Below are 23806 nucleotides of genomic sequence, written 5' to 3'. Positions count from 1 at the left end.
TGTATTCAGCTGCATGAATTTCGTAAATAAGGCTCGCAGCCTTGAATTCGGTAGCATAAAATAGGCTTAACCACTAACCCTGACCACTCTTCCGGTAGCTTTGCAGAGAGCAGGGCACGGTTCAGGCTACTTGCTGTCATTGCAATCTTCAGACAAAGTGTGAGTATTCCACATAAAATTTAAATGCCATCTTATATCGTGTTTCATGTGACAACAGGACTGGAGCAAGGGTGAGACACGTGATTCGTGTTGTGGTTGTTCAGAGTTCGAATCGCCGTCATGGCATTATGTTTCGCCGTCCCTTAAATTAACTGAATGGACGATAATCAAACAACCGCTAGAAGTGGCGCAGTGGTTAGCACACTGGACTCACAGTTGAAAGGACAACGGTTCAAATCCGCATTCGGCCGTCAAAATTTATCGTATCAGTGATTTTCCTAGATCGCTCAAGGCAAATTCAGGAAAGATTCCTTCGAAAGGGCACCACCTATTTTCTTTCCCATTCTGGCAGCAATCCGAGCTCGGGTTCTGGCTCTAATGATCTCAATGTCGACGGGACGTTAAATCCTAATCTTCTCTTCTTTTTCTATTTTAATCAAACAGGTCGGAGACGTTTTCTCGCGTCGTTCTTTTCACATTCAGTAAGTTCTTCGTCCGTAAATATCCTCAGCTGACAAACAAAAAATAAATGTTTTCGCAGGTATTTCACTTTTTCCGACTGCGTTGTTCATAGCAGACGCTGATGGAAAATATGTGCTGTCATCACTATCTATTTTTATTTTATATTTATTATCTGTACCGTTATGAAGAGCATACATAACTTCATGACTTAAATTTACTTATAACAAAACATCTTTTCAAGAGAGAGTAAAACTGTGAAATAGATGTAAATGAAAATGACACATTGTATTGTATAAAAATTGTCAGTCGGACGTATAACACCTTGAATTAGTTAGCTTTGGCGTATATCGACCACTAATATCCAGTCGCTACCATTAACCTAAGAACAGAGACATATCTATTTCCTTTTCATTGTTCCTCGTAATGCTACGGTCTGTTTGATGTTTTGGAAAAGCACAGAAACAGAAGCAGAAATAACAGTTTCATTCTTCCGTGGATCACTTTTACGAGACTATTGTACATGTCTTGGTAATGATGCAAAAAAAAAAAAAAATAAAATAAAGTTCATTTATACGTGAATTCACATACTTATCGGTCTAGTTTGACAGGGATGGCACATGGCATTATGGTAGGAACCATCCAGGCTGAAGTAATTTAGGGAAGTCATGGGAAATCTAAATCAGGATGACTGTTTGGAGACTATAACCTCCGTCCTCCCGCAAAAAGCCCCAGTTTACTTAAAACAGCAGAATTATGTTCAGTTTAGCCATAGTGTAAAATACTTTTTTTGCGAATAAGTTATTTAGTTATGTAAAAAGCTAGGCTACACAAATCATTCCATATACGTTGTCAGCTAACTTCAGGATAATGACGATGATCTTTGATTTCCATTTTATGGACTGAATAGTGCCCGCCCGTGCATAGGCACTGGGGAACTGCAGCAGTCGCTATTTGTACTTTATATCGTCGATAAGATTGATATACTGAAGCATTTTTTCTCTAAACCTTTCGTTATAACTTAGCAGTATACACTGAGTAATTGGATAGCGATATCCACTTACAAACATGGTGGTAGTATCGCGTACACAAGGGGTATGAGGGCAGTTCATTGGCGGAGCTGTCATTTTTGCTCAGGTGATTAGTGTGAAAAGGTGTCTGATGTGATTATGGCCTCACGACGGGAATTAACAAACTTCGTATGCATAATGGTAGTTAGAGCTAGACATGCAGGACGTTCCATTTCGGAAATGGTTATGGAATTCAGCATTCTGGTACCCATAGTATCAGGAGTGTGATAAGAATACCAAATTTCCGGCATTACCTCTCATCACGGACAACGCAGTGGCCAACGGCCTTCACTTAACAACCAGGAGCAGCGGCGATTGCGTACAGTTGTCAATGTTAACAGACAAACAACACTGCGTGTGGACGTATGACGTACGACTAACATATCCATTTGGGCAGTGTTGCGATATCAGCACGCCCGTCGCAAGTGCCTCTACTAACAAGACGACATTGGCCGTAGCGGCTCTCCTGGGCTCGTGGCCACATTCGCTGGACCCAAGACGACTGGAAAAGCGAGGTTCTGTCAGATGAGTCCCGATTTTAGTCGGTAAGAGCTGATGGTAGGGTTCGAGTTTACAGATGCCACGAATTCAAGGACTCAAGTCGTCAGAAAGGCACTGTGCAAGCTGCTGTTCGCTCCATAGTGGTGTGGGCTGTATTTATCTAGATTGGACTGGTCCTCTGGTCCAACTGAACCTACCGTTGGCTGGAAATGGTTATGTTCGGCTAGTTGTAGACCATTTGCAGCCATTCATGTGTTTCATGTTCCAAAACATGTCACCGAGTTACTGTTCTTTGCGACTGGTTTGAAGAACATTCTGGAGAATTCGAGTACCGGCATATGAAGGTGACTGTCAAACGATTCTACTGCGGCCAAAATACATTGCGCGTAAGGACCACAAAGATAAGATACGAGAAATAAGGCCTCATACGGAGGCATACAGACAGTCGTTGGTCCATCGCTCTGTCTGCGAACTGAACAAGAAAGGAAGTGACTAGTAGTGATACAGGGTACCCACCGCCATGCACCGTACGTGGCTTACGGAGTATCTAAGTAGGTATAGATGTAGAATTATGTGATCACCACAGAACTCTGACATGAATCCCGTCGAACATTTATGGAATATGATCGAGAGGTTACTTCCTGTACAAAATTCTGCTCCGGCAACTTTCGCAGTTATGGATGGCTATAAGGGCAGCATTGGTCAATATTTCTGCAGGGGAATTTTATTTGTTGAGTCCATGCCACGTCGAGTTGCAGCACTACACCCGGCAAAAGAAGATCCGACACGTTATTAGGAAGTAACCCAATGATTTCTATCGCCAATGTAAAATACTGAAGCTTAATGTCAGTAGCCATCTACCAGTTCATGATAAATATACAAAGATCTTTGGACTGAACTGTGCGTTTCAGAGTTCCATCGGCATGCTGTCCGGCTATTGTTCGCGTAAGCAATAGGAAGCAGCGCTCGAGGCTGCAAGGTGAGAGCACTATGGTTGAAGTGGCTCTGAACAGAATGCGACTTAACTTCTGAGGTTATCAGTAGCCTAGAACTTAGAAGTAATTAAACCTAACTAACCTAAGGACATCACACACATCCCAGCCCCGAGGCAGGGTTCGAACCTGCGACCGTAGCGGTCGCTCGGTTCCAGACTGTAGCGCCTAGAACCGCACGGCCACTCCGGCCGGCTGAGAGCACTATCCTTCGTATGTTGCTGAGCCTGGCGTGCTTACTGCTGGTGGCAGGTGGTTCCTTTTTGGTTACTCTGCATTTGTTGTGTTTAAAACCCGTCTACCATATAGCCGAATGTGATAAGTGGTAGAGTAAGGTTATTATAATGCTCCCAGCTCTTTGATTCATATTTATTCGTTTCTTAAAGAAATCTTTAAGCGTGACCTTGCATCCACAGGAAGTAAGTTCTATAACCTTTAATTGTACCTCAACAACTTGGATTTTCGCAGCTGTCTCTCCCAGAGAAAGTTGCATTTCAGAAAAGGGGTTGTTCAACACCTGATATTCTCATGCCTCAGTCGGGCATAGGCAACAACAAAAAATACACCGTCGGAAAAAAACTGCAACACCTAGAAGTAATTAGTGTATTGAAATCTCGAGAATACAATTTTCTAGGTAACATATTTAATTGATTAATATTGCAAGATAACAGGTTAACGTAAGCCATTGCAAATGTGAAATGCTGGTGCTTTAATAAGCGGTGTAACTGCCAGAAGACTGATGCAAATATGCAAATGTGCATGCGTTGTCTTGCACAGGTGCCGGATATCGCGTTTGTGGACTGGAGCTCCATGCCTGTCGCACATGTGCTCGATTGGAGACATGTAAGAGCCGTATGTGGGCGACCGTTATCCTGTTAGAAAACGCCCGCTTTAACCCTGTTCATGAAAGACAGCGCAATAGGTCGAATCATCAGACTGAAGTGCAAATTTACAGTCAGGATGAGTTTGATAACCACGAGAATGCTCCTGCTGTCATATGAAATCGCCCCCCAGACAATAGCTCCAGGTGGAGATCCAGTGTATCAGGAACGCACACAGGTTCATTGTAGATCCTCGGATGATCTTCTTCCAACCATCACACGGCCATCACTGGCACCGAGACAGAACCAGCTTTCATCAGAAAATGCAGCAAACCTCCACCCTGCCAATAAATGAGCTCTGACTTGGAACCACTAAAGTCGCAAATGGTGGTGGTTTGGGGTTAGTGGAATGCATGATACAGGACTTATGGCTGGGCGCCGTTCTTGAAATAACCAATTTGTAACAGTTCGTTGTGTCGCTGTTGTGCCAACTGCTGCTCAAATTTCTGCAACAGATGCAGTACGATGCGACAGAACCTTACGTCGAACACGGTCTTCCCTCTTGGCATTACCATTTGTCCGTCCGGAGCATGGTCTTCTTGCGACAACGCATTCTCGGGACTCCCACTGCCAGCAATCATGTTAAGCGGCTACATTTCTGCCAAGCCTTTCTGCAGTATCGCTGAAGGAACAGCCAGCTCATTGTAGCCATTTTACACGACCTCGTTCAAACTCAGTGAGATGTTGATAATGGCGTATTTGTCTTCTTAAAGGCATTCTTGCCTAACATCAACCCGCGACGTCCTTAAATGTAACTAACATTCACGACCTTTACAGCGTGTATTTAAAGCAAACCTGATTCACATCTTCATAGTGGCGCTACTATCGCCACTCTTATGCGACTGTTGCGAAATGTGAATAGACATCATATTTCAGAAGTAGAAACACGCCTACCATCTTTCGGTTATGTAGCACAATTCTTCGGGTTTTGCGACTTTTTTCTGTCTGTGCATATTCGGAGCTTTACTTGTGAATGGTACTAACGGGAAACTGGACTTGTGCCTGTGAAGATAGGGTACATGATTTTGCTTTCCTTGTTTGAGATATGGTGATGTTGTAAATTGGGCCAAAGACAGTTTTAGAAATATAAAAAAATTAAAGAAAAAGCTATAACGCTTGATAACTCAACGAATCACTTTAGTAGTGGAGTTTCATTGTCATTCTTAGACAGTAACTATTAAGGAGAAAGTTAGTAAGTCATGCAGATTTTCAATCAACGAGCATAATATATAGCTTAAAAAGTACTGTGAAATTTTGTCCACAATAATGGACTGCATTTTCTTTTGCAGAAACTTTTAAACCCCCTTGTTTAGACATGACGAAAATGGCTATTCAGTAGTCCAGATATCAATAAATTTTTCATTTAAACTTGGTTCAGATTAGGGGAATCGTTTGGAAATCAGTACTATCTCCAGCGGTCTTTCTAACACCATTCAGAATGAGAGACTTGACTGCCTGCTACAAATGTATCACGAGAAGATAAGGACGGACATTAGAAAAGCTTCCTTTGTAGCTATCGTAGCTAAAGACACAAGAAATGATTCGGAACCCAGTGAAATGCTCCTACGGTATGCATCGAACAGAGAAATATTTGAAGGTTTTTGGAGATTCTTTATTCCAAATAACTGTAAATGTCACATCATAACGTATCTTTTGAACAATTGGACATAATCCTTCAAGGAAATGGACAAAACCTGCTAGCTCAACAGTTTCTGGTTCTTCAAATCTCACGAAAGGTTTAAAAAGCTGGACTTTAAACCAAATATAATCTTTTTATAGTAACGCACATTTCACGCAACTCTTATGCAAATCAATATTATTTAATAATGAAACATGCAGTAAGTATTACACGACGAAACTCAAGAATTTTCTTCCCTAACACTCTGGGTATTCCATAATTTTTCGCGACATCACAGCAATTTCTCTCCATTCTCAGAAACCATATGGACGTCAGAGTGTCACTCTTATCCCTTACAAGGTGGAACTTCAACATACAGAGCTCATGAAATTCAGTCGATATCAAACACACATCAAATCGTTGCAGAAGCAATAGAAATTTTAATATACCTGTATGATTAGAGCTTTTCCATGAGATTATACCTCATCAAAAAATAATTTTGATTCAAACGCAATCTCGAGGTATTTGTGTGTTTATAGTTGAAGGGCTTATTTCAATAGTGGTACAAGTCCATTTTTGTTCATTCTGAGATACGGAGTCCTAAAGTTAAATGAGCGCTGAAAAATCTGCAGTTGAGATACCAGAAATAGTCAAGTATATTTCTAATATCTTAACTGCAGATATTTCAGTGCTCATTTAACTTTAGCAGTCTGTATCTCAGAATGAACAAAAATGGACTTGTACTACTATTGAAATAAGCGCTTCGGTTAATGTACAACAGATTTAGAAATTGTTCTTTTAACATTAAGAAACTCAAAGTACTGTAGGAATTCTTCAGAGAGACCCATGGCGGAAGCTAACAAACCGTGTGTCTGTATATGTACTGATATAATGGACAGATATTCAGCCACAATACACAACATAGCTTCTACTTTGCTTAACAAGAACTAATTCACTATTGCAAGACAGAACACCCAACAGATAGTACAGACCAGTGAAGCATAACCCATGATTGATAAAGAAGACTTTCAAACTGCACCAAATATATTCTATTGTAGATCTGATATTCATGATAATGGAAATTAGTTGAGCTGTCGAAAATGATCTAGATTATGTTCTTAGTGAAACTACGAAACTGATAAAATTCCTCTTACAGTTCCCATGAAAACATCAGAGACAGAACGTTACTTTTCAACGCCGTAATGAATCAAAACTTATCTAAGAAGCACTATGAATTCGGAAAGACTAAATGCGCTTAAAGTGCTTTCAATAGAAAAATGTTTCCTCAGTTGTAATCAAGAGATCAAAGAGAAAAGTATTGGTTTCTTCGCGTAAATTGAAACAAGAAGAGTGAATTTAATTTTTAAATGAACAGAGCAAGCTTGAATTGTAAGAAATTAGGTTTAACTAAGTAAAAAAGTTTGATTTTGTTATTTTAGGATTTTATCAAGGTCTTGAAGAGATTTTCTATTTATATGTTAGTTTCCCTCTACACAGTTTAAAAACGATGGCAAAAAATTTTCTGGTGCAGCATCTCCACTAATTTTAGGTACGAGCAGTCACTGGTACTGAAACAAGCCGTTTTTCTGCACATAAAAATTTTAGTGAGCATCCCTTGGTAATGAGCGAGATGTTGAACTCAATAGAAGGTAAGACCCTAGTATTATCAATTCCATTGCTTTGTAGTAAAGTTTTACAGAAGTAGGAAGTACAATGCCAAATTTCTGAAATGAGGGAGATGTTTCTTGCCAGTGTTACTTTATTTACCAAATCTTTATACCGTGTTGTCAATGTAACCCTTCACTATAGAGACTGCAATATTTAACAGGTTGTTTTTAAATAAGTTCGTTTAAATAATTTTAGTACAACTTTTATCGGTGACAAAATGTTTGTTTTTAATTTATGTTAATTCTCTCATGTTAAGGGGGAAGGACGTCAAACGGGCCGACTTGGAGCAAGAGAGGCACCACTGAACATTTTAATTTCCACTGTCTATACGTTTACAAATAAATTCATAAAACCTTGTCAGCATGACTAGGAAGGATTCAGAATTCACACTCTTAGCAGTGGAAGTTCGAAAACATACGAAATAACTTTTTCTTTACATGTGAAATTTCTTCATTTTTTTTCACTTACCAATGGCAGCATTTGTTGCTGTAGGTACACGTTTCTTCATAAGTAAGAGAGATTCTTCGATGAATTTTGCACAGTTTACAAACCATACTTAAAGGTGTATGAAACTCTAGGTTATTCCAAATCTATGAAAAACTATGGTAAAAACTGAGGTAATTAACTATAAAGTTTGTGGTTTTTCTAAACATGAAGTTAAATATAACAGTTAATTCGTTTTTTCATAAATTAAATAAATTCTAGAGTTTCATCGAAGAATCTGTCTAACTTATGAAGAAAAGTGTACCTATAATAAGAAATGTAGCCATTAGTAAGTGAAAAAACGATGAAATTTCGTACTTAAAGAAATTTATTTTGTTATGTTTTCGAACTTCCACTGCAATGGGTGTGAATCCTGAATCCTTCCTGGTGATGCTGCCAAAGTTTTAGGAATTTATTTGTAAAAGTATAGACACTGGAAATTAAAATGCCCTGTGATGCCTCTCCTGCTCGAAGTCGGCCCGTTAGATGTCCTAACCCCCTTAAAAGCAACTTTAGATCTTGCTTGTTCAACTGTAATGGACTCCGCTGTATGTATACTAATTATGAAGATTATTTTTCACGTACATAGCTAATTGTCAGATGTATTTTTATTGAGTACTTGTAATCCCCAATGTTTTCAACAGAAATAACTCAGAAAGGAAATGTTGTGTAATATTTATTTGCTCACACAGACATGTCGCACGCCTGAAGATGTTACCTTCTTCTTCATAGGAATGAGCAGAGTCACGCTTTCTGTTTCAGACCACTGCGCGATCTCACATTCCCAGAGATGATGACCATGACGTTAACCCTTCTGCTGCTGCCGTTACTTATGGCTGAGAGCGCTCTGGCCTGTACGCTGCCTGAACCATCCACCGAGAACTTCAACATCTCCACAGTGAGTCACGTTCTGTTACAGTTCGGTTGTGGAAGGTTCTTGTTGTACGACTTTCGAGTGATCTAGTGGTCACTAACGCTTTGTCATTTGATGCATGTATTACTCGTCTTGTAATATTTCACCGCCCGTACATGTTGCACTCTCACTGTTGTATCTCTTAAATATACAGCTGTATAAGACAAGATTCGCATTCAAACTGTTCGTTTCCCACAACTATATACATTGACTAAAATAACTTGCTAGTTAAGTAGAATTGTGCAGACGGAGTAAGTACAGTCCGCCACTCTGGATAAATTCGTAGTAGATAGGGTGTCTTAAGAGATATGGTCAGTTTTCCGGACAATGACAGGAACGATCACTCGAAGCAAAAAAGTCTGTTAAACAGTGCTACCTATGATCATTTTTTCATCTCTGATACTATGAAACAAATCTCTCCTACTGCAAGCTCTTTGCTTACCATATCTATGGAGGAAGGTAGTATGGACCAAAAATGTCTAATAAACATGGACTGTAGAATGCAATGACCATTTGATGAGTAGATGTGTTACACAGTAGCAAAGATGAAGTAGTGCTCATAGCTCTTAAGGTATTCATCTTAGAGCCCATGCTTACTAGACTTTTTTGTTTCGAACAATCGTTGCTGTCACATCCCTGAAAACTGACCATGCGTTCTGGGGCACTCTGTCCACGTAATGTTCTCTTACTTCTGTTCTTCAAGAAATAACTCAGGATTTGTATATATGAGATGAGCAACGTTCTGTCATAATTTATCACTCTCTTACTTACTGATTTCACAGGGAAGTAGTAACTTACAAATACTTCTGTTGTGTAACGGAAACCGGCGTAGATCATAGCGGCACATTTGGAGACCGACTGAAGAACACAGAGAGCACATTTTATCAGATTTCGGGCAGTCAGTAGGTGCGCTCGTGATCGTTTTCGAGTCCGATGTGTTGGATACTGTTTATTTTTAGGACTTCAGCGTCTAGTGTGTAAATCATAACTGATTATAAGCTTCTGGCCCTTACATCACAGCTCTGGTTTCGTTAAGAGCCTTGTAAATGTGTCTGATTTTTTTTCGAGTCATTGCCGGAAGTTTTCGCACCTATCCTATCATGTTGTCCCTTCTCACAGTAACTCCTTTTCATGTATTCATTTCCCCACTGATTCTGTGAAGAAGTCCCATCAGTCAAATCTTAACACTCGACTCATTCTCAAGCGTTTTTTGTAACTCCAGTTCTGAAACGCTTGGATTCTCATTTGTCCCGACTTTTCCAAGACTGACTTGAACATAACGATTTTATCCCTACGTACAGCATCAGAATGATCTTGCTCAGTTTAGGGCTAACATACGATACTACTAAACTTCTTTTCGTGAAGAATGATCTCTTTATCTGTGATAGTCTGCATCTTACCTCCTCTGTACTTCATCTTTCGTGTATTTCTTTCATTCCAAGGTAGCAGGTTTTCTTCATTTCGTTTCCTCAGTTGTTACCAGTGTGATGTTACGTTTGAAGCCAATCTCACTGATGCTGCTTCTCAGTACCTATGACGTTCTTTAGAATACTTTGAACCCAGATTTTTTACTCAGCAGTCTGTTCATTCCAATAATTATGCCTGTAATACTTTCTAATTTTCACGGAGGATAACAAAATCAACTGCGAATCTTATCACTTCAGTCTTCTCATCCATGAATTTTATTCCACTTCTGAGTAAATCTGTTATTTTGTTTCGTGACACGATTCTCGCAGCAGCACCGTCTCCCAGCGAAGTGTTTCAGAAAGTACCTGACTGCCGTCTTCATTTAGGCAAGTGTTCATGGTTAGTTTCACTGTCTCGTATTCAGAACTTTGGCATTGATATCTGACTTTCAACAGTTACATATTCCACTGAGAAAGAAAAAATTCATTACTGGTAACACTGTTCACGCCTCTGGAAATACAGTTACATCTACATCTACATCTATACTCCGCGAGCCACCTTACGGTGTGTGGCGGAGGGTACTTATTGTACCACTATCTGATCCCCCCTTCCCTGTTCCATTCACGAATTGTGCGTGGGAAGAACGACTGCTTGTAAGTCTCCGTATTTGCTCTAATTTCTCGGATCTTTTCGTTGTGATCATTACGCGAGATATATGTGGGCGGTAGTAATATGTTGCCCATCTCTTCCCGGAATGTGCTCTCTCGTAATTTCGATAATAAACCTCTCCGTATTGCGTAACGCCTTTCTTGAAGTGTCCGCCACTGGAGCTTGTTCAGCATCTCCGTAACGCTCTCGCGCTGACTAAATGTCCCCATGACGAATCGCGCTGCTTTTCGCTGGATCATGTCTATCTCTTCTATTAATCCAACCTGGTAAGGGTCCCATACTGATGAGCAATACTCAAGAATCGGAAGAACAAGCGTTTTGTAAGCTACTTCTTTCGTCGATGAGTCACATTTTCTTAGAATTCTTCCTATGAATCTCAACCTGGCGCCTGCTTTTCCCACTATTTGTTTTATGTGATCATTCCACTTCAGATCGCTCCGGATAGTAACTCCTAAGTATTTTACGGTCGTTACCGCTTCCAATGATTTACCACCTATGGCATAATCGTACTGGAATGGATTTCTGCCCCTATGTAAGCGCATTATATTACATTTATCTACGTTTAGGGAAAGCTGCCAGCTGTCGCACCATTCATTAATCCTCTGCAGGTCTTCCTGGAGTACGTACGAGTCTTCTGATGTTGCTACTTTCTTGTAGACAACCGTGTCATCTGCAAATAGCCTCACGGAGCTACCGATGTTGTCAACTAAGTCATTTATGTATATTGTAAACAATAAAGGTCCTATCACGCTTCCTTGCGGTACTCCCGAAATTACCTCTACATCTGCAGATTTTGAACCGTTAAGAATGACATGTTGTGTTCTTTCTTCTAGGAAATCCTGAATCCAATCACAAACCTGGTCCGATATTCCGTAAGCTCGTATTTTTTTCACTAAACGTAAGTGCGGAACCGTATCAAATGCCTTCCTGAAGTCCAGGAATACGGCATCAATCTGCTCGCCAGTGTCTACGGCACTGTGAATTTCTTGGGCAAATAGGGCGAGCTGAGTTTCACATGATCTCTGTTTGCGGAATCCATGTTGGTTATGATGAAGGAGATTTGTATTATCTAAGAACGTCATAATACGAGAACACAAAACATGTTCCATTATTCTACAACAGATTGACGTAAGCGAAATAGGCCTATAATTATTCGCATCTGATTTATGACCCTTCTAGAAAATGGGAACGACCTGCGCTTTCTTCCAGTCGCTAGGTACTTTACGTTCTTCCAGAGATCTACGATAAATTGCTGATAGAAAGGGGGCAAGTTCTTTAGCATAATCACTGTAGAATCTTAAGGGTATCTCGTCTGGTCCGGATGCTTTTCCGCTACTAAGTGATAGCAGTTGTTTTTCAATTCCGATATCGTTTATTTCAATATTTTCCATTTTGGCGTCCGTGCGACGGCTGAAGTCAGGGACCGTGTTACGATTTTCTGCAGTGAAACAGTTTCGGAACACTGAATTCAGTATTTCTGCCTTTCTTCGGTCGTCCTCTGTTTCGGTGCCATCGTGGTCAACGAGTGACTGAATAGGGGATTTAGATCCGCTTACCGATTTTACATATGACCAAAACTTTTTAGGGTTCTTGTTTAGATTGTTTGCCAATGTTTTATGTTCGAATTCGTTGAATGCTTCTCTCATTGCTCTCTTTACGCTCTTTTTCGCTTCGTTCAGCTTTTCCTTATCAGCTATGATTCGACTACTCTTAAACCTATGATGAAGCTTTCTTTGTTTCCGTAGTACCTTTCGTACATGATTGTTATACCACGGTGGATCTTTCCCCTCGCTTTGGACCTTAGTCGGTACGAACTTATCTAAGGCGTACTGGACGATGTTTCTGAATTTTTTCCATTTTTGTTCCACATCCTCTTCCTCAGAAATGAACGTTTGATGGTGGTCACTCAGATATTCTGCGATTTGTGCCCTATCACTCTTGTTAAGCAAATATATTTTCCTTCCTTTCTTGGCATTTCTTATTACACTTGTAGTCATTGATGCAACCACTGACTTATGATCACTGATACCCTCTTCTACATTCACGGAGTCGAAAAGTTCCGGTCTATTTGTTGCTATGAGGTCTAAAACGTTAGCTTCACGAGTTGGTTCTCTAACTATCTGCTCGAAGTAATTCTCGGACAAGGCAGTCAGGATAATGTCACAAGAGTCTCTCTGTCCCTGGCTCCAGTTCTGATTGTGTGACTATCCCATTCTATACCTGGTAGATTGAAGTCTCCCCCTATTACAATAGTATGATCACGAAACTTCTTCACGACGTTCTGCAGGTTCTCTCTGAGGCGCTCAACTACTACGGTTGCTGATGCAGGTGGTCTATAGAAGCATCCGACTATCATATCTGACCCACCTTTGATACTTAACTTAACCCAGATTATTTCACATTCGCATTCGCTAATACACTGGATATTATTGAATTCTTTACTGCTATAAATACTCCTCCACCATTGGCGTTTATCCTATCCTTGCGGTATATATTCCATTCTGTGTCTAGGATTTCGTTACTGTTCACTTCCGGTTTTAACCAACTTTCCGTTCCTAATACTATATGCGCACTATTTCCTTCAATAAGAGATACTAATTCAGGAACCTTGCCCTGGATACTCCTGCAATTTACCAATATTACGTTAACTTTTCCTGTTTTTGGTCTCTGAGGACGGACGTTCTTTATCAACGATGATAATGTTCTCTCTGGTAAGCCGTCAGGTATTTTATCGTTTCGCCCAAGGGGGGGTCCCTCTAACCTAAAAAACCCCCGTGTGCACGCCACACGTACTCTGCTACCCTAGTAGCTGCTTCCGGTGTGTAGTGCACGCCTGACCTGTCTAGGGGGGCCCTACAGTTCTCCAGCCAATAACGGAGGTCGATGAATTTGCAACCATTATAGTCGCAGAGTCGTCTGAGCCTCTGGTTTAGACCCTCCACACGGCTCCAAACCAGAGGACCGCGATCGACTCTGGGCACTATGCTGCAGATATTAAGCTCAGCTTGCACTCCGCGTGCGATGCTGGTTGTCTTCACCAAATCAGCCAGCCGCCGGAAGGAACCAAGGATGGCCTCAGAACCCAAGCGGCAGGCGTTATTCGTTCCGACATGTGCTACTATCTGCAGCCGGTCACACCCAGTGCGTTCAATAGCTGCCGGAAGGGCCTCCTCCACATTACGGACGAGACCCCCGGCAAGTACACCGAGTGCACACTGGCATTCTTCCCCGACCTACCCGCTATTTTCCTGAGGGGCTCCATAACCCGCCTAACGTTGGAGCTCCCTATAACTAACAGGCCCGCCCTCTGTGACTGTCGGGACCTTGCCGGAGAATCGGCCACTGCCCAACAGGCGAGGCATCCTGTGGTGGCTCGGAAACGATGTCATCACCACTAGGAAGCACCCCGTACCTGTTGGAAAGGGGTAAGGCAGCTGCCACGCGGCCAGATCCCACCTTCGCCTTTCGGCCAGGCACGCGCGAGCCCACCACTGTCCGCCATTCACCCTGGAGTGATGGCTGACCGGTAAGATGCTCACTGCCGGAAGACGCAGCGACATCAGGGGTTCCATGTGATTCCAAGGCCACCGAAGTAGGCATAGGTCTCACCACAGTTGCCCCAACGCCACTACGAGCCGACGCCTGCGCCTCGAGCTCGATGAGCCTAACAGACAAAGCCTCCACCTGCCCCCGAAGAGTGGCCAATTCTCCTTGCGTCCGCTCACAACAACCACAGTCCCTACACATGACTATGTTTACCCTACTCTATACGGTGACAAATTCCCAAGATAATCTTCTGATGAGCTACTCTGATAATCAAGAAACACTCACTGAAATACGAGACGCGAAAACTACGCTAGGTTTTCCCAGAAAAACTATTTAAAGGTTAAGTGCAGCAAATAAGTACAAAAACGCTTTATACAAACAGTACTCGCTGCTGCTGGTGCTCTCGCTCTCGCTGTCACAAGACAACTGCTGATTCAAGTGACTAGTGGCTAACGGCCGCGAAACAAACAAAAGACGGTTTTAGGGCGCTTTCTGTTCTAAACGATCAAGAAAACACTAAGAAATCTAACACGAAAACTACGTAAAGTTTTATCAAGAACTGTTAGTTACTATGCAGAGCAGATAAACACAAATAGAATCCCTTCCTTAGTGGAAGGTCGTAAACAAAATGCAAAATAAACGCTTTATACAAACAGTACTCGCTGCTGCTGGTGCTCTCGCTATTGCTGTCACAAGACAACTGCTGATTCAAGTGACTAGTGGCTAACGGCCGCGAAACAAACAAAAGACGGTTTTAGGGCGCTTTCTGTTCTAAACGATCAAGAAAACACTAAGAAATCTAACACGAAAACTACGTAAAGTTTTATCAAGAACTGTTAGTTACTATGCAGAGCAGATAAACACAAATAGAATCCCTTCCTTAGTGGAAGGTCGTAAACAAAATGCAAAATAAACGCTTTATACAAACAGTACTCGCTGCTGCTGGTGCTCTCGCTCTGGCTGTCACAAGACATTATAGATATATAATGCAGAATGAAGAAATGAATGAAAATTTGTGCCAGTGTGAGGATTCGAACCGTTTCCGACTCACAGGGCAGATGCGCTAACAGCTGCGTCACCCTGGCGTTGCACCACTGCACAGTTTACCCTGGTACGCTTGCCGCCTCATTCCAAAATCCATTTCGCGTCTCGGACCTGTTGGTATTCCATTTAAACTCGAACATCAATGTAGAGGCCCTTCAACTGTAGTGGAATAGCTCCTCAGGACCGGAAGGGGTGGGTAACCCTGCCTTAAACCCAGGCATAGATATTTTAAACAAGTAAAATTATGTTTTAAAAGAGACCTTTGCAAGTCTCAAACTTCTATGACGTATACATGCTGACTGAAGCAAGAAACGAAAATCTGTAACTAATTTTGTTTAAAGCACCTGTGCGTAGGTTCCTGCCAGGCTCCCCTAATACGTCAGACGCTGAGGTGATATTCCATTACAGTTGGAGACCATCTGCAATGCTGTTCAAGTCTAGGGGGAACACCAAGTCGGTTGAGGCATGAATGGGATTTTGGGCTGAGGAAGGAAGTACGCTATGGGAGTCAGTGCATTTGTCCAGAGCCACTACGCCAAGGTGACATAGTTGTTAGTGCGTTTGCCTAGTGATCAAGGGACCTGGGTTCGAATCGTGGCCTTGGACAAATTTTCATTCGTATCTTCAGTCTACATACATACATCATACATATTAGAGACATGAGAAGGTCTCTGGAACCATATAGTTTAATTTAAATGGATCATTGTTCTTTGTGTTATGCTTTGCATGAAAGTTTCTACTGGTCGTTACAGGTTGTTGTAGACCAACTTCACTCGAACAGAATTACCAGACATGCTTCTTATTTATGGGGAGGCACGATGCAACAGCCGTAGCGCAAGGTACCTGTTTGCGGAGACTATAATCATGTAACATTTGGAAACATGATGGCTGTGTTCGTGAAGCAGGATCCCTTAGACGAGACTCTGTGTAAACTGTTCAGTTTGTGGAAGCAGGTTTACACCAAACTGAGGCACTCCAGCACCAGCACACGATTCGAAACTAATTCTTAACACACACATTCAAATATACATTAAGTGAGCTGAAGACATTATCAGCAACATATCTAAAACATTATCGGTCACACTGTAGATTGAACACCGTCTCTGAACATCTCAAACCTCGTTCTTCTGCAGAATTACAACAAATTAATTTCCAATGTTATCTCTTTTGTCACGATTGTCTTTCCGCAGGCGCACAAGACCTGGTACGAGCAGTACCGCTACCCCATGCTGGCTATGGACCTCCAGGGTTGTCTGACCATCACGCAGGATCCAGGAAAAAGTAACGACACGATGCGCCTTAAGGGTTACTTCAGCCACAATTCTTTGTAAGTCACTTGACACTTACCTACAGCCTGATATTTCCTTGAATCAAACAGTCTAGTCTAGTCTAAGCATTTGTGACTACCAACCTGAAGCGTCCCATTGACAGCACACAGGGGCAGTCGCAGACTAACACAGCCAAGTTGTGTCTAATCGAATCCTCAGTTGGCCACTCTCAGCCGTACGAAAATTTCTCCCAGAAACAGTTTAGTTATAGACTGACTGTATTCCCGCATTTAAATATTTTAAATGAGGAGTATTTTATTTTTTAATTTTTAGCTTGATTGGTTTGTGCTGGAAGATTTTTCTACACATAAATAAAAGTTTGGTATCACCTCGGTTCCGAGAGTTCCGGAACCTATACAGAAAACTGGAACATAGATCAACATAAACATCATTTCCGCCCTTTTTATAGCTCATGAAACCCGCACATTGCATGTTGTACCACCATACAGCGAGGCCTTCCGAGGTAGTGATCCAGATTGCTGTACACACCGGTACCTGTAATACCCAGTAGCACGACTTCTTGCATTGATGCATGCCTGTATTCGTCATGGCACACTATCCACAACCTCGTCAATGGACTGTTGATCCAGGATTGTCCCACTCCTCAACGGCGATTCGGCGTAGATCGCTCAGAATGGATGGTGGCTCACGTTGTCCATAAACAGGCCTTTCCCATCTATTCCAGGAATGTTCGATAGGATTCAAGTCTGGAGCACATGCTAGTCACTCTAGTCCGGCGATGTCGCTATCCTGAAGGATGTCATTCATAGAATGTGCATGATGGGGGCGCGAATTGTCGTTCATGAGGACGAATGCCTCGCCAGTATGCTGCCGATATGGTTGCACTATCGGTCGGAGGATGGCATTCACGTATCGTGCACCCGTTACGGGGCCTTCTACGACCACGAGCGGCATACGTTGGCCCCACATAATGCCACGTTCACTCCGAGATGCCTGGACATTTCCCTTGTTGGGAGCCCTCCCTGGCACAAAGTAACAATGCGGACGATATCGAACCGCGGTATTGACCATCTAGGCATAGTTGAACTACAGACAACAGTAGCTGTGTACGTCCTTCCTGGTTGAATAACTGGAACTGATCGGCTGTCGGACACCCTCCGTCTAATAGGCGCTACTCGTGCGTGGTTTTTTACGTCTTTGGGCGGGTTTAGTGACATCTCCGAACAGTTAAAGGGACTGTGTCTGTGATACAATGTCCACGGTCAACGTCTATCTTCAGGAGTTCTGGGAAGCAGGCTGATGCAAAACTTTTTTATATATATATATCAAAAGCTTCCAGCTTTGTATATGGAAGCTGAGTGCTATTCTTGAACCTTAGAGTACGTACAGATCATAGGTTTAGGGTATGTCTAGGGAATTACCATTAATTTTACTACACAGTGCTGTATATACCGAATATAGACAACCAATACCTTCATACTATACGTATACTTACAGGTTTCCAGTGACAGCTAGTGCGACACTCAAAGGGAATCAGTTGCAAACTTCATACGATGGCATATGTGAGTAAATTTTCGTTTCTCATCTCGAATGATAGCAATAACATAGAGCATAAATCAGAGTTATGTATCAGTTGCCAATAAATGCACGTAAGATGACAGTATGATATTACCCGCTCTTCCAATTTTTCTAACCTGTTGACTGTGGAGAGGAAAACAATATATTTCTGTTTGCTAAACTCGTTTCCGTTTGCACAATTTTCAGTTGGTTGGATGATCAGCGGACGCAGAAACATCGTGTACATTAACGACGACTTCTACATTGACCACTATTGTATGTTGGGAACAGGTAAGCAGCTGTGAAGCGAAATTGTTACTAAAAAATAAGTGATTTGCTAATCGCTGTATTAAATTGTGATAACTACAAAGAACTGAAGCTTGTTGAGCGAACATCTCGTACTGATTGTACTTTAGAAATGTACCATCATTAGCAACGTGAGCTATTCGTCCATCTTCAGTAACTGCAGCTATGCGCCACCAGATTATTTATTGTTGAGTACTGATGGGAGATTATCGATAATCTCATTAAATTTGATACTATTAGTGGTACTTCAAAGTTGATTCACTAGAACTAATTTAATCATATATGATTTATTCCGAATGACTGCAAATTTTGCTGTGTTGTCTTTACAGCGCGTCTCTTTTTAATGACTCGATCTTAACCTTCACTGAGCAGTGGTTACGGCGTGGAAGCGTTGTAACAAGTGTGTTTGGTAAGGCCGATCGTAAAATCAGGTTTTTCTTGGTGGGGTGGGGGGTGGGGGGGTGGGGGGGTGGGGGGTGGGGGTCTTGGTGCTTGATTACTAAGTAAGCTAGGAACACCGGGTAAAAAGGTTTTGGTTTATCTCGGACCATTAGCCATTTTTACAGCTAATCCAATATCTGTCTTACTGTCGCTGTGTTACTGTAAATAAAACATGATTTCACCGACGAAGCGCAGTTGGCGTCCGGGCAAGTTCTGTGAATAGATTAATTCCTTTTGCAAAGGATTTCAATTGGGCTGAAATTAATGTGCGACTAATGGCACCAGTTATTTGCTGCATGCATTTCATAGTCTGTCTTCATTTACTGTGCTTACCCCCTACAGCTCGCTCTAGTACCATGGGAGGTATACCCTGAAATCTTAACAGGTATCCTATCGTCCTGTCCCATGTTATTGACAGTGTTTTCCACATAATCCTTTCCTCGCCGATTTTGAGCAGAACCTCCTTATTGCTTACCTTAACAGTCCACGCAGTTATAAATATTTGTTTGCAGCACCACATCTCGAATGCTTCGATTTTATTCTGTTTTTTTTTTCATCTGTTCATAATTCACTATCATACAATGCTGTGCTCTACGACTGTGTTTATTCCATATTCCAATACCCCATGTCTATTAGATTTTCATCTCCCTTATGTACTGAATATACCCATTCAATATCCTTATATAGTTTCTCTATTTCTTCTTCACCTGCTTGTGACTTCGTCATGTATACTTGAGCTATTGTTGTCAGTGTTGGTTTGTTGTAGGTTATGATGAGAAGAACCCAATAACTGAACCGTTCACAGTAATACAATCTCTGTCCTACCTTCTCTTTCATACCCCCGTTATAACATTATCTGTTGCTACTGATATTACCCTATACTTGTTTGACCATAAATTCCTGTCTTATTTTCGCTTCACTTCACTATATCTATGTTGAGACACTGAATTTTCCTCGTGAGGTTTTCTGGCTTCCCTTCTACATTCAAACTAAGCTCCTGCCATTCGATTCCTCGACTTTTAGAATGCTATCCTTTCCTTGTCTGTTCATGTTTTCTCACGGTCACGCCCCCTTCACAGCATCCTCTGGAGATCTGCATGTGGGACTAGCCCAGAAACTTTTGCCAATGTACAGATCATCATGGCACTTTTTTAGCTACAGGCCATTTGTTCTGTAGATTTACATTGTGTCTTAATGCAGGCGTTTCCATTCCCTTTAGCATCTTAATGCCGTCATCATTGCTGATTCTTCCACCAGTTAGGTGCAGTCTGCTACCCAAGATCAAGGGAGTGCCCTGAACTTCTGTCCATCCATCCGCCCATTTTTTTGAAAGGGCCTTTGGCAGAACGAGGGTGACTCACTGCACAAGCCTTTGGACGCCATTGCTGATGATTTTTGTTTAAGATTCAGATAGTGGTGAGGTCAGAACCCAGAACCGACGATGCCTTAATTGCAAGTCAAGGATGATACCCATTGACTACGGATCTACCTGGTCAGCATTAAAGATGTAGAAGATGGGAACTAGCTGGCAACTTCAAAGTCACTTAAATAAATATAGCATGACATATTTGCAATTTTTTAATATGTAACCTTACTTTAACTCCGCAGGGAGCTGTATTAGCTGCAAGGTGTTGGCACACCTGATCGTATGACCAAAATCCTGTAGTAGATTCGTCAGAGATAGTAAACAACATATAATACCATATGGCTAGAGAAAAATTATGCAATAGCTAAAAAAAATTTGGTTGCAGATGAGGGGGGGGCCAAAATTTCTGAGAGTGTATTTGTTACTTGGGGGGAGGGGGGAGGAGGGAGCTGTAACAACTTTTGATATCTTGATGGAGAGGGGGTTTGATTCTCGAAGCGGGCATTTATCCTCCACTGCCATCCCCTGTGACACGTCTACAGAAGTGTGAGACAAGAAATAGACCCAAATTTGTGTGTCTAGAGAGTGTGATACATCAACAACAGGAGGTATGAAAGGGTGGGGGTGCAGCTATAACAGGAAATATCGCAGGGTGGGGATGCACACATCCTAAACACGTTGCGTCATATTGCACGACATGACAAATGCCATGTTAGATGACAAGATGACATGTGTAATGTTGTACGGCATGACGTCGTGTATCATTTTACTTTACTTGGCATGAAGCATTATATTACATGAAATGGTTACTAATCTCAACAGCTGATATGTCAATACGTTTTAATTTAAATATCTTTGAATCTGACAGGTAATTCGAAAAACTGTTTCCCTTCTGTTACTCCTCCCAGGACATATTCGCCGTTTTTGTGCTATGGTTTTCCAGTCTAGTAAATCATGTTCAACCACTCGTCGTACGCGTAATATATCACATTCCACTTGGTATCATGCTTGGTTCATTAAAGTGAGTTGGACTCCGGTTGGTACTTTAAGTTAAACTGATGTGTATCTATGGAAACAAAACGGTATGTGATGCTATCACGAACTACGGTATTCGAGGACGCCAAAAACTAGAAAACACTATTAAAATTTTCCTTTGGAGTTTGCAAGTGGAAGTTAACGATACCCATCACTTACACCAGTACTACAGAGAGAACATGTTTACTGTTATCTGTACAGTATTGTACACAGCTTCTAAAATGGTAGTGGCAGCATAATCAGCGTAGGGGGTCCTTTCCTCCCTTATCACTGCGACAGTTCCACAAATCACTGCAAGCTGCGATGACTCAGGCTGATTCGTTACTGCCTGCAACCCATCGAACAGTGTTAGTGCAGGCCATTAGAGCAATACACGTATGTGTGAATGTAGAACACATCAGGAGTCCTAACATCTGCGTATGGCGTAAAAATGTTCAGAGGTGTGTGAATTCCTAAGGGACAAAACTGCCGAGCGCTTCAAGTCCCAAGACTTACACACTACGTAAGATAACTTAAACTGTCGTATGCTAAGACCAACATACACACCCATTCCCGAAGGAGGACTCGAACCTCCGACAGGAGGGGCCGTGCAATCCGTGACATGGCGCCTCTAACCACGAGGCCACTCAGAGTCTTGCGTAACCTGTAGGTAAACAGCTGAGGCTGGACTTGTCTTTTTTCGGTGGAAGATCATCGTGCATCACGGATAATCAGTCCAAATAACCTTTTACTGTCCTCCAAGAATCCACTCGCATAATTACAGCTTAGTACTCACTACTGCTTCCACATATGTCATAATTTTTATCGTACTTTCCTAATCTCTATTCCATGTTCGTTGGCTGGTAGAATACGACTCAGCTACGACAAACCCTGTCAAGTTTAAGTTTTCCCATAAGACGGAATATTCGAACATGATTAGGCTTAGAAAAAGTCAGCCCTTTGATTAATCTACTGTTTTATTTTCACATGTTGGTTAATCGAGCTAACATTTAACTGAAATACAATACTTTCCTAATTTTCATGCTTCTCTAAGGTTTTCAAATGCATTTGATAATAATTTCCCTAAAAATTTCAACGTAGCTCAAATATTTGCCACAGTTCTCTTACTGTACCTCAACGAAAACGTACCCTTGTTATAGGAAATGTTTTTCTAAAGAATATTATGAGATAAATTTACAGAGAAGCTGAGATTAAATTCAAAACACAACTCAACACCTCGCTGAATGCAGTAGTGATGATGTACTGTAGACCTGCTGCTATTACCTCATGTTAAGCTCGCATAATCATAATGCACCAGGAGAATGCTCAATTCCTATCACAGCCTTGTATATTATGACGAATTCTAAATTTCGTCCTTTCAGAAATTCTTTCACGTAACTGTAATACACCTTAATAGGCGTTCATTGTTCTGAAAGTAGATATATCTGTTGCAGAGGTGTCAACAATTTTCACTGCAGACAAGTCTCCAAGCGACGAAGTAATGAAACAGGTATGGGAAGTCGTGGCCAACCATACTGAAGTCGACAAGTCACGATACTTGAGGATCTTCTGCTAATTAATAAAACAAAAAATGTTAAACGCTTTGCTGGTTCCTCATTTCACCATAAATGATGAATATTTGTTACAATAAATTTCTTCTTGAAGATTGTTTCGTTTGTGTGTTTTATTTCTCTTTACCGTTCCTGTAAAGAAAGTATTGCGGGATATTTATTTTTGTCTCAGTAGTGCTATATATTTTAGTTTCTGTCTATTCTTGTACTGTAAGAATGCGTTATAATGCTCCCTGTTTTATGATTAAGTGACATCTTAATGAAATCCTTTGCGTGTATTTTGCTACCCTATTTATTTTTATACTCATTTTTTACTCCAAATATCCGGAGAAAAGTTAATTAGCTAACGGCGAATTACAAAAAAAAAAAAAAAAAAAATACGATTGTGGTTTAAAGTCCGAAGTGGGCGTGATCCTCATATTAAATCCTCCTGCAAATTCAAAAATGGTTCAAATGGCTCTGAGCACTATGGGACTTAACAGCTGTGGTCATCAGTCTCCTAGACTTGGAACTACTTAAACCTAACTAACCCAAGGACATCACACACAACCATGCCCGAGGCAGGATTCGAACCTGCGACCGTAGCAGTCGCACGGTTCCGGACTGCGCGCCTAGAACCGCGAGACCACTGCGGCCGGCCCCCCTGCACATATCACAGATACTTATATGATATCCCATCGAACTTACCAACATACACCCTTGTAATAGATCAAATTTCTTTCGTAGTATAAAATTATCATTTTCGGAAGCTTTCTGGAGCACAGCGATCCGTATAAATGATAAAAAGAATAATGCTGAATTCTCCTCATATTGCTTCAGAGGACGCGTCAGAGCCTTACACTTCCACAAATA

At 41.5% G+C, this 23806-nt stretch overlaps 1 protein-coding gene across 1 annotated transcript; it reads left to right on the top strand.

Annotated features, from left to right (window-relative positions):
- Nucleotides 1-63: 63 nt before the first annotated feature.
- Nucleotides 64-23052, top strand: LOC126199200 (uncharacterized). The gene is made up of 6 exons (XM_049935979.1): nt 64-159; nt 8594-8729; nt 16601-16737; nt 18197-18261; nt 18464-18547; nt 22838-23052. The coding sequence occupies exons 2-6, from the start codon at nt 8622-8624 to the stop codon at nt 22957-22959; spliced, it is 516 nt and encodes a 171-aa protein (XP_049791936.1). The 5' UTR covers nt 64-159; nt 8594-8621; the 3' UTR covers nt 22960-23052.
- Nucleotides 23053-23806: the final 754 nt, after the last annotated feature.

This window comes from Schistocerca nitens, chromosome 8 (assembly GCF_023898315.1).
Source record: "Schistocerca nitens isolate TAMUIC-IGC-003100 chromosome 8, iqSchNite1.1, whole genome shotgun sequence".
Lineage (NCBI taxonomy): Eukaryota > Metazoa > Arthropoda > Insecta > Orthoptera > Acrididae > Schistocerca > Schistocerca nitens.
This window is presented reverse-complemented; position numbering and strand designations above follow the sequence as displayed.

Bases quoted from the DNA above. Each gene is read 5' to 3' on its own strand.
- LOC126199200 (XM_049935979.1), top strand. From the start codon at position 8,622: ATGATGACCATGACGTTAACCCTTCTGCTGCTGCCGTTACTTATGGCT. The intron at 16,738-18,196 runs GTAAGTCACTTG...GTATACTTACAG, and splicing joins TACTTCAGCCACAATTCTTT to GTTTCCAGTGACAGCTAGTG. The intron at 18,262-18,463 runs GTGAGTAAATTT...CACAATTTTCAG, and splicing joins AACTTCATACGATGGCATAT to TTGGTTGGATGATCAGCGGA.